At 34.0% G+C, this 12,809-nt stretch overlaps 1 protein-coding gene across 1 annotated transcript; it reads left to right on the top strand.

The window, feature by feature from the left end:
* The first annotated feature begins 2,280 nt into the window (after positions 1–2,280).
* On the top strand, positions 2,281–3,999 carry LOC147286318 (Eukaryotic aspartyl protease family protein). Its single transcript, XM_086240591.1, has one exon. It carries the CDS (start codon positions 2,366–2,368, stop codon positions 3,746–3,748), a length of 1,383 nt encoding a protein of 460 aa, XP_086096717.1. The 5' UTR covers positions 2,281–2,365; the 3' UTR covers positions 3,749–3,999.
* The last annotated feature ends 8,810 nt before the right edge of the window (positions 4,000–12,809 follow it).

Raw genomic sequence — 12,809 nt, 5'->3', positions numbered from 1 at the left:
TGTAAAGTTCGGGGAGCAAAGTGGGAGGATTTAACTTTCAGGGGATAAAGTGAAAAAAAAAATAGTTTCAGGGGGCAAATCCATGAATAATCCTTCAAATAAACAGTACATATATCATCGTAGTACTGGGTGGTTGTACTATACAGCCACGTTTGTTTCACCTTCTTAACATGGATTGGCTAAGTTAAGACCTTAAGCCCATGTTTGGTGAGTTTGGGATTAAAAAAAGTGGGGCTTAGTGAATCTTCTCTAACTTAAATGAACCTTCTTAAGTGGGTTTAGTGAAACCCATGAGAAAGTGGAGGTTTAGCTAAGAACCTCCTTGGCTTGCCTCACCATCATCATCGAACCTCCTCCCTGTGATGCCCTCCACTGCCAGCCGCACTGCCACCAGTCGCCTTCGCAGCTCCAGCTCTCTAGCGGCTTGCCCAGCCACCCGCACGCAACCCAGCCACCCTCGTCAATCGCCTCCACAGCTCCAGCTATTCGACGGCTTGCCCAGCCACCCTCGTCGATCGCCTCCGCAGCTCTAGCTCTCTGACGACTTGCCCAACCACCCTCGTCGATCGCCTCCGCAGCTCCAGCCACCCTCTAAATCTCAGTGAAACACTCACCTTAATTCCTGCTTCTCTCTCTAAAGCACCCACTTGAAATTTTAGTTAAAGGAAATCTCAGATCTGTCCAATTTGTTAGTCCTACATTGCACCAAATATAAAGGCAATTCTTAGCTAGCTTAGTCCATGCCAGTCCCTATAGCTAGTTCATGCCAAGACAGTCCTGTGAAACAAACATGGCCTACGTGTATTTAGTCAACCCTACTCAAAAATTGCTCATATATATTATTTTATTCTACCAATCGTCTCATTTATTTTCTATTGGTCAAAGCACATATTTTTTTTTCCTTATTTTTGCTATATATTAAATAGACACCCTTTTCCGCATAATGACTTTCTTCTCGAATTGCCTCATAGAAACTTTATATACTGTTTGCACTAAAACACTAAAATAGCATGAATTAAAAGTAATTAAAGTAAGCAAAAGAAAAATACAACTGAAAAGTCTGAAATCACTTGTGTTATATCTCTCACTCCTCTCAATAGTGTCTGCTTTACATGTCGAGGAATACAAGATATATTTTTTTTAATTAAAAAGTACCTCATTTATTTAGATAATACAAGATATAAATGTGACTGAGTCCTTTATTTGCAGCTCTCCTATTAGAGGTGTACCCGGAATGGTTTGACCCATTTAAGACGAGTTAGGTCCTGCTTTGTGTCACGTTCGATCCGTTAATAATATGTCGGTTCAATCTGGCTTGATCATCTTATACCTTAGGCCCAACTTGCAACACAAGTTCATTTGAGTTCGAACCAAGTTTTAGGGTGGAAATGTTTTTTTGTTATATATATTGGAGGGAATTGAATCATGATCCTAATCTAATTTTAATTTATTACATTATTCACCTTTACTACTTGGGCTAAACCGGTGAGGTTTTGATTTAGTTTCCTTTTTAATTATATGTTGTTTACACCTTATTTTGGTTTTGGCCGAAATAATAACATGCATGCAAACATATTTAAAGGAATTCAGTGTTCTTGTTAGAGTTTTGGGCGATCTCTGTCGTGAATTTTTGGGGTAACATATATATGAATGTGCATGCATACATTTAAGATGTAAATAGGGATGCAGTTGTTGGATATTTCAATTGGAATAGCGGTGAAATTGTCCATCCTGCACTTAAGTTTGATCCCTTATTTTTAAATTATTAAAAAACAAAAAACAAAAAAGATGCAAGTAGGATAAGCCTTTAGGCCAATCCGGACCTAAATGTCGAAGCCGTGCTTAATCCAGTCCACCTAGGGTCAAGCTAAACAAGCCCAACTCATATCCAACTCGGGCAGACCTGAACAGTGACTCAGTGAGAGTGTGAGACACCTGTAAACCCCTGAAAACTTTGGCCAGTTGGTGATTGATATTTGATTCTGCAGAAGCCATAATTACTGAGCTGGTTATAAATCTCTGATAGATCTGAGTCACCAGTGCAATTCATTACATGACATAAGCAGTGCTGCAGTGGCGTATATACGACCCCTACTCTTAACTGCTCAATAAAGAAAACGCGTAATGCGCTAATGCATGCCTTTTCTTTCTCTCTCTTCTCTCCCACTCCCCCTTTTGGCGTTTCTTTGTTCCTCTTCTTTTTTTGTAGTTCTCTCTTTCCGCCCCACTCACTATTCCACATTTTTGAAATCCTACTATAAATACTACCCCACTTCTCCTCATAACACCCACTGTACCCAACCCACCCAATTTCTCTGCCTTTTGTGTGTCTCTCTGTGTCTTAAATTAAAATTGCATCATTATTATGTCTCTCTCCCACAAAACCATGTTCCTCTTCTTCTTCTTCTTCTTCTCCTTCTTCCTCATCCCCCTCTCTCTCTCAACAAACCAACACCAAACCAACACTACTGAGTTTTCTCTCTCTTTCCCTCTCACTACCCAACTTTCTCGCCCTCCAAACACACCATTTGCAACTCTCCATTCTTCCCTCGTTTCAAAAACCAAGCAAAACCCAAGAGGGCCAAGAACCATATCATCAAAAACCTCAACCCCATCATCACCATCCTACAACTACAAGCTTCCATTCAAGTATTCAATGGCTCCGATTGTTTCTCTTCCCATAGGGACCCCACCACAGACCCAACAGATGGTGTTGGACACTGGAAGCCAACTCTCATGGATTCAGTGCCACAACAAGAAGCAGACCCCGAGGCCACCTCCTACGGCGTCGTTTGATCCTTCTTTGTCTTCCACTTTCTCTGTTTTGCCCTGTACTCACCCTATTTGCAAACCCCGAGTTCCCGATTTTACCCTCCCCACCACTTGTGACCAAAACCGTCTCTGCCACTACTCCTACTTTTATGCCGACGGGACCCTGGCCGAGGGCAATCTCGTCAGAGAAAAATTCTCTTTTTCTCGTTCCGTAAGTACCCCTCCTTTGATTCTAGGATGTGCCAAGGACCCTAGTGATACCAAGGGCATTTTGGGTATGAATCTTGGACGCTTGTCCTTTGCTTCCCAAGCAAAAATCACAAAGTTCTCATATTGCATACCCACCCGACCCACTCAAACCGGGCCTTTGCCAACTGGGACATTCTACTTGGGGCATAATCCCAATTCTGTCGGCTTTCGATATGTTGACCTTTTGACTTTTAGTCAAAGTCAACGCATGCCCAATTTGGACCCTCTTGCCCACACTGTTGTAATGCTGGGGATAAGAATCGGCAGTAAGAGGTTGACCATTTTACCCTCGGTGTTCCGACCCGATGCAAGCGGGTCGGGTCAAACTATGATTGACTCCGGGTCGGAATTCACTTACTTTGTGGATGAGGCTTATAATAAGGTAAGGGAAGAGATTGTGAGATTGGTGGGTCCAAAGCTCAAGAAGGGCTACGTGTACGCGGGAGTGGCTGACATGTGTTTTGACGGCGATACTACAGAGATCCAACGGTTGATAGGAGACATGGTGTTCGAGTTTGATAAAGGAGCAGAGATTGTGATACCGAAAGAACAAATTTTAATCGACGTCGGGGGCAGAATCCGGTGCGTCGCAATCGGACGGTCCAACATGATGGGTACCGCGAGTAACATAATTGGAAATTTTCATCAAAGGAATCAATGGGTGGAATTTGATCTGGCCAATCGTAGAGTTGGGTTTGGTAAGGCTGATTGTAGTAGATCAGTGTGAATAGTATGTTGGTGGCGCTATGTATATGTAATAGTCTAGTGGACAAAAAGGTCATTTTCATGATGATCTAATACAAACAGTCTGAAATTCATGAGATGAACTAATTGTCATGCAATTAGTGATTTCATTAATGTATGGACTGTTTTAAGACAACAACAATTTTACTTTAGTACTACCACTCTATCATTGTATCATTTGCTGAGACTATTGTATATACAAGGATTTTAAATATATTATCACTTTGCCAAACATATAGATATATATTGTATATATTCTTCTATTTAGGTATATTTTAATTTATTTATGTTGAGTTATACTCTATTAGGTCCCACACGAATCGTTTTGTGTCGATTTGAATTGTTCATTTTTTACATCTTTATTAATAGATCATCATTATAAAAAATTAGCTAAATCGAAAATCATTTGCGTATCTAATTTTGATCAAATAAATAGACGAACTAAATATTTCGATGAAACCGTCTATTTGTTTTATCAAAATTAGATAGACAAATAATTTTTGATCTGACTAATTTTTTGCAAAGATGATCTATCAATAAAGATGATCCTTACGAATAGTTTGGATTGACACAAAACGACTCGTGTGGGCTCCAACAAGGTCATACCTCAACATAAATAAATTAAAATATACATTATCGCAAGTTTGGATTGACACAAAACGACTCATGTGGGCCCCAACAAGGTCATACCTTAACATAAATAAATTAAAATATACATTAATAATAGAAGGAATCTATATTATATATATTATTTATCTTTTTTTTTTTGTTCCTTGTGACTTGGGTTGTAACATTGACAAGTGTTTGGTGCGTATAATATAACACTCTCCCTAATAATGTGGCCAAACTTTAGTCAAAGACTGTGTCTATAGATTTATTAAAAAGAATAGCGAGGGAACATAATGTGTCCCCATCCTGAATAATGTAATTGAATTGATACTTTAATACTTCTGTCAAGTATATTTTTCTTTTGAATATACATTGAACATACACATCTTTTTATCCTTTTATCTATAATTATTGAGTAAAATTTGTGAATTTAAACAAGTTATTAGTTTTGATTTGAAAAAAAAAAAAAAAAAAAACTTTCATGATAGATGCAAAATGTCCTAAGAGTGCAAACAATATAAAATATAATGACTAAATTCGTAAATTTAAACCACGAGAACCAAATGTGAGTTTAGGTTAAAACACATGGACTAAAAATGTATTTTACCACAACAAATAATAATAATAAGGATAAAATAGTTGAACAAAATAAATTAGAAAAAATATATATATATATATATTTAGGGTAGCGCTCTAGATCTAACCGGTTAGTAAGATTATACAATGCTAACCACATTTTTTGACCCATTACACAACGTGATCTAATAATTTGAAAAGTTCATTTTTTAGATCATCATTCAAATATCATCCTTACAAAAAATAAACTAAATCCAAAATCGTTGAATTAACTATTAATAAGCTAATTGTGCTCAAATAAACCGAAAATTTTTCTTTATTTTTTATAAAACATTCAATTGATTGTGATAATAATCAAATGGCTAAATGATTTTCGACTTGATTGATTGATTTTTTTTTTTTTTTGCAAGATTGATCTTTGAATTGGGACCTACAAAATGAACGGTTATGATTATGAGAATATGTTGTATAGTGGGCCAAAAAAAGTGGTTAGTGTTATATTATTTTACTAACCAGTTAGGTATAGAACATTTGTGTATATATTTATATATATACACAAATTCTCTCTACATGATGTGTGTTATTTAACTAATTAAAGAACGGACATGGGCATTTTTATGATATTTTACCATTTTATGCCATTTTTTACAGGGTTCAATATTTTAGGGTATAAGCTTTATATTTTAGTTAAAACCTACAATATAACTAAGAAACGAGAACTCAAAATCATGAGGGCTAAAACCAAAGAATATGTCTTGATTGACGATTTATAGCCAAAAGTATTAAACTCTACCAAGAATAAGATCAAAAGGTGAAAAAACAAACCATAAAATATATACATTTGTTCTTTAACTAAAAAACGGACATATTGCAGAGAGAAAAAATATAGGGAGCGAATTTGTGATATATTTTTCACATAATTTTTTACACAAGTTTTCAATATGGCCTACTTCATATAAGATTTTAACGATCTGAACCGTCTATTTTTTAGATCTCCATTAAAAGATCATCCTGGCAACAAATCAGGTAAATCAGAAACCATTTATCTACAACGATTAAATGGTCAACAAAATAAACATTTGGATTGTTGACCATTTAATCTTTATAGGTAAATGATTTTTGATTTACCTAATTTTTTGCAAGAATAATCCTTTAATGAAGTCCTAAAAAATAGACAGTTCAGATCGTTGAAATCTTATATGAAGTAGGCCCTATTGAAAACTTGTATCAAAACTTATGTAAAAAATAAGATATCATGGATCATTCTCCAAAACTATATATATAAAGAAAAAACTACATTAATATTCATCATGTCAAAATACAAGGTATCTCACTACTCCACTAAGTAAAGAGACAAATTACCAGACCTAAAAATAAGACAAATAAAAATAAAGGCCAAATGATACTTTTGGTACATGTATTTACATGAAATTTTCACTATGGTCATGTTTTTTTAATTTTGGCAATTTCAGTCATGTATTTATAAACGGTAACAATTAAGTCTAAATTATTAACTTTGTTTAAATTGTTGATGAAAAATCAAATGTGCTTCGCACACGAGTGATATTTCGGACATTTTACTCTATTTGTATGCCTATGTAAGCCCATACCCGCAAACACAATCAGTTTGGAAAATAAGAAGTTTCAACGCCAAATTAAATATGTTCCATTGGCGGGCATAAACTTAATTAGGCATCTAAGTGAACTAAAATGTTCAAACTACCACTCATGTGTAAATCATGTGCTTTTACTACAAATTTTCCGTCAACAATTTAAACGAGGTAAACTATTTGAACTTAATTATTATTGTATAGAAAGTACAGAGCATGATCAAAGTGAAAATTTTGTGAAAGTACAGAGATCAAAGATATCTTTCCCTAACGCTATTTTGCACATTTACCACCCAGACTTTGCACTAATATAGCATATACTATTACATATATTCCATCTTAAAAGTTGGATGAAATTTAATAGTGGGTGCTACATTAGTAGTATTTGCGCACATGATTCAAAGTCTAAGTGGTAAATATGCAAAATAGCCTTTAACCAAAAACAAAAGCTAAACAGATATTCAGATTTGCCTGAATTTGAACTTGGATGCTAGTTGTATGTGTTAGAAATTCTTTTCTTAATTTCCCCAATTATAATTAGAATGTAATTTTTGAAAATGACAAAAATCCGGTGTGCTTGTGTTTTCATATCCGTTGTTCATTGAATTACAATTATGTTATTTTTCTTATTGAAAATGACAAAAATCAGTTGTGTTGTGTAATCTGTGTATATCTGCGATTCCTTTATTTATATATATTTTTTTATTTTTCATGTGTACAAATATCCAACACAACAACAAGAGTTACAAGATATGAAGTCCGGCAAGCATAGTGGCCTAAGATTTATGGAGGAAACGGTGGGCCCTACTAAAGTTGGATGCGTGCACAGATGAGAAGCACCTACTTGGGACTCTTCTGCCGACTCAAACCATAAAATATGTTTTGATGTATATTCCCGACACTCACATGATTGACATTTTCTTTTTTTGGCTTTCTTTGTTTTTAAGATCTCATTAAAAGATCAACTTCTTTAATTAATTCTTCTTTTTACCTTCTTTACCTGGTCACGTTTAACTTGCAAATGTTTCATCATTTGAAAGTTGGGCTTAATTATTGAAAAAAGAAAAAGAAAATTGGACTTAATTATGTCAAAGCCTTTAAACTATGTCATATATCTCATTATTCTTTCCTATTTTGGACTCATTTTATTATTTAAAAGAAGAAAAGAAATGACTCATTTTATTACCTAAATTAGATTTGGTGAAGATATCTCATTCTATCATGTTTATTATCTATTCAGTTACAACTTACTTCGATCATGAAAAGTTTAAATTACAAAAACACCCTATAAATTCACAGTGGCAATTTACCTTTTAAAAAAAAAAAAAACCACCGAGTGCTTGGGGATAAAAATACTGAACATAACATAACATAACATAACGTAGACTTTATTTGTACAAAGTAGACATATTAATCATTTCAACTTTTTAGGTGAGTTTGTTTATCATTAAGGGATGTACAATGAAATTTAGAATAATTTACTTTTTTAAAAAAATTGATAATTTCAAAGAAATAACCAAGGAGTAAAATTTTGTTTTTTTGGGGTATGAAAATTTTAACACCAAACCAAACACTTTTCGTTCAAATTTCGGTGAAATTTTCTGCTCGAGGCAGGGACCAAAGGAAGAAAGGGGAGGAAGAGGCCAGCAGACCTCGTCGTCAATTGGGGAGGGAGGAGTGAGAAGAGATCTGGGAGGTAGAGGAGGAAGAGAGGGAGATCAAGGAAGGAGCAAGAGATCGGGGAGGGAGAGGGAGGAGAGAGAAGAGATGACAGTGGGACTAGGAGAGAGAAATGATAGGGAAGACAAGCCTAGAAGAGAGAAGACAAGTCTGGAAGAGAGAGTCGTCACGGGAGAAAAAGGAAGGAAAGAAAAAAAAAGGTTTAGGGTTGTTTGGGCAATTGGAAAGAAAAAAAGGGGTTTGGGGTTTGGTTTGACTCTTTTGGGGTTTCGTTTAGTTGTTTTTAAACCCTAAACCCTAATATATTTCTATAAAAATTAAAATACCCTAAAGGGCCTAAATCCTAATATCTTATATCATATCTTAAATAATATAGATTATAAATTATAGAGTATATAAGGTTTAATATATAGATTATAAAGTATAAACAGTATTAGAGTTTATTATATATATTATAGAGTATAAATAATATACTAATTTCATTTATTCATTATACTAATTTTATTTAACAGTATTTGCCTGTAGTGCGCATTATATTCATTTTATCACATAGAACCTACTATATAATTTGATTTATTCAATATTTTTTATCAATGTAGTAAATAATATGTTAAATATACGTATGATAAAGTTTAATTCAAAATTTTTCTATTTTAATAGTAATTTTTTTCGTTTTTGTCTAATTTGTATCTAAATTTAAAATTTATCAAAATTTTAATTAAAATTTTCGTCAAAATTTTCATTAAAATTTATGTGAAATCCGAAATTTTACTTCATAGAAATAACCTATTTTTTAGTGTATATAAAAAATCGAAAATTCTAACTTATGGTTTTACAATAAATTTGAGAACCAGTCATCTTCTTTGTTTCCTCCTTTTCTTTTCTCTCTATGCTCTCTCTCATCATCATGTTTCTCTCCCCATGGCATTTAAGATCATTAATTAATTCTTACTTTGACCTTTACCCGGTCACGTGTAACTTGTAAATGTTACATCATTTGAAAAGTATGATTGGCCATCTCAACTCCTTTTATGAGGAGTTGTAATCGGACTATATACGTGATGATGATTTGTGCTTCTATTGATGTTTGTTTGTCCATATGCCCAAAGGTCAGCTTGAAGTCCCTTTACATAAATCAAATCTTAGATAAAGTTGTAGTACCATTGAATGAGACCTAGCTAGCTAGTTTTATAATTTTGACCACTTGTCATCAACGATCTTGACCATTTATATATGATTGGACCTCAATCATCTTCTGCAATGTGATATTATCATTTTCAAAATAACAATTTAAACCCTTTGACTGTTTATGTACCAAATTATTAACAATTTAAACTCTTTTTAAGTACTTCATTAAAATTAATTACTTTTATGGAAGTTTCATTAAGAAAACGGTGATTGAAGAAAACTCACATGATAAACAGTTAGAGTTCAAGCAAAGCTATTGGCTATAAAGAGAAAATGACCAATTATCCGAGGCCAGCAGGATTGAGTTATCCTCTCGTGAATTTGGTGAGATATGATCCAATCTTCTTGTGCCAACATTACTTAAGTATTAATTTCATCAGATGGAGGAGGTGATAAAATTGACATAAAGGGAAGACCTATTGCTTTCGTTGCACTCTTTTCGCAGTTGGTTCACAGCCATCAATCATATATTACAGTTTGATGATATTAATGCTCCTTTAAACTAAGCTTTTAAATATTAAACTCTTTAAGAATATAATCTTGGGGGATTTCGATGATAATCTCGGGCATGTTAACTATAAGTGAACAATCGAACATAATCTTTGTGGTGCTAAAAATTAGGGTTTTTCTAATAGTCAAATTAGAAAAATAGGGTCTTAGCAAAAAAAAAAAAAAAATTAGAAAATAGGGTGATAAAAAAAAGAAGTTAATTAGAAATAGGTCTAATATATAAGAATTTAACTTTGTACTTGAATTCAATTTTTAGTGCCCGTTTGGGTTGTGATTTAGAAGGTAAAAGCACTTTTTTTTTTACAACTTCTGATATGTTTTCTGTTTAGTAAACATTAAAAAAATAGCTTTGAAAAGAGGTTGCTGTCACCCACCCGCATATTTGAGAAGCAGGTAAGGGGTTGTTTCTCAAAATCGCTGTCAAAGAAAGCATGCAGAGGCTTTAATAAAACTTTCTAAATACCAAGAATGCCCTTAAACAATTTATATATTGACACCCTTTTGTCCTTCTAGCACCCACGATCTGGTCATCTTCTTCCTCAGTTCATATTTTCCCAACCCATTGTTTTCTTTCTGCTTCTTTCTTCATGCTTTTTTCTTATGCTTTTTTCTTCTACTTCTTTGACACACCTTAACCAATATAAGAAATGACAACCCATACCCCTCCATAATAATGGCAATAACTGTTTTGTTTTTTTAAATTTATGCTAATTAATTATTTTAATTACTCTTGTGTTATTAAATATTTTTCAGTTTTAACTTTTTTACACTATGGTACAATATTGCTCAATATTTCCTCCACAATGGCGAACCTTTTTATTTTTTACTTATAAAAGAAACACACTACCATGAAGATCGAAGACGACAGCCAAGGCGTTGAACCAAGTGTTTGTGCATAAATTCAAAAATGCCGCTGGCATTAGTATAAGGCCCAGAATTAAAGTTTTACAGGAGGATAGCTTGGGCGAACAAAATTACGTTGGCGAATGAAACTCTCGGCTATTCCAAGCCGAGGAGATTTGTGAAGAAAAAGAAAAGAGTAGGGCCGCCCATCGGTCGGTTCGGATCGGTATTGGGGCTTACCAAACCAAAACCAAAAAATTCGGTATTCTTCGATTTCGGTATTTTTCAGTTTCGGTATTTTTTGGTTCGGTAATTTTTGGTAAATTTCAGTTTTCGGTTCGATTTCGGTAATTTTGGTATTGGATATTTTCGGTTCATTTTCGGTTTACTTCGATATATCTTCGGTTCATTTTCAGTTTAATTATAATAATACTAATTATTATATACCAATATAAATTAAAATTTAATCAAATATGATGCATAAAATATAATGTTTGATGAATATATATTTGCACGAGTAGTATTGGTAGTTTAATCTAGTACTAGTATTTTACCCTAGTAATAATATATACTAGTATAATTAGTTTAATAATATGTATTAGTACATATCCTATTAATTTAGTATGTATATATACCGATAAATATGAGTGTATATATATATATATGCATTACTTACCTAAAGATGAGATTTTTATTTTCCTAAAAATAATAACATTTACTTTCTTAGAATGACTCTATATCTTAACTCACACTTTTGATAATATTAATATGATAACATTATACAATTATATTTTTTTATAGTTGTTTAAGATATTAGTAGTTTAATATTTATTGTACCACTAACATAATAGTATTATATAAGCATATATAACTAAATTTCGGTAATTGTTTCAGTTTTTTTGGTATATATTTTGGTTTTTTCGGTAATAATCGATTCGGTTTCTTTCGGTAATCGGTCGGTTTACCAACTTTTTTCAGTTTTTACCAAAATCAAAACAACTTTTTTCGGATATTTTCGGTTTCGGATTTCCGATTTTTGAATTGTGAAAATCGGTATACTAAACCAAAAAAATTCGGTCGGTAGTCGGTCGGTTCGGTAAAAACCAAACCAAAGAGCAGCCCTAGAAAAGAGCCGTAGCGACACGCGTCTCGAAAAGCTAAGGTACCTAACCCTCTTCAGGGGCGTACACGTGTCCACTGACCCAAAGGTGACTTTGCTAGGGTTGTTGAGCTACCCCTGGTATTAATACATCCTTAAATGAGACAATCAAGGACCTCTAGACTATGTAACAACCCGAGTCAAATTTCACTAGAAATTTAAAAATTTATTTGTTGTGGACTAAAGAAGGACAAAGAAAAGTTAAGTTGTGGAACTAAAAAAAAAAAAGTTTTTCTAAATAAATTTGAAGACAAATATGAATGTTTGGAAATTTCTAAAAATTTCTTTGAGTTTGTAACGACCCGACCCCAAGATTTAATTTGAATTCAAAATTTCAAGTTTTAATTTTCAGATTTCATTTAAGTCTTGGAAAGGGGATTCTAGTATTTGAGAGAGGCGATATAAAGGTGGAACTTTGGCAAATAATTTTGAGACGGCTAAATAGAACTTGAATTCTCAAACATGTGAACGAAAACGATTTTTAAATCGGAATTTCGGGGAAGGAAATATGGAGAAATTTCTAGAAAGGACAATTGGGTAATTTTAAAACCCCAAAACATTTTAATTTAAATCAGTCCACTCACTCACTCACTCACTCTCTCACTCTCTCTCTCTCTCTCTCTCTCTCTCTCTTTTTCTTTCCCTCTCTTCCTTCTTCCGCACCCACCCCTGCGTACACACTAGCTACAACTGCAAGCCTCGCCGTCGGCCACCCCTTGTCGACCAGGCCACTGCGCGACCTCCCCTCCCTGGCGCAGAAACCACCCAGCAGCGACCCCTGGTTGCCCAGCCCCGTGTGCACAGAGACCAGCTAGAAACCCACCTATTGCCTTTACCCCGGTGAAAGTTTGTATTAGGTGATTTATTTA

Source organism: Dryas octopetala, chromosome 4 (assembly GCF_963921425.1).
Source record: "Dryas octopetala chromosome 4, drDryOcto1.1, whole genome shotgun sequence".
NCBI classification, from domain to species: Eukaryota; Viridiplantae; Streptophyta; class Magnoliopsida; order Rosales; family Rosaceae; genus Dryas; species Dryas octopetala.
This window is presented reverse-complemented; position numbering and strand designations above follow the sequence as displayed.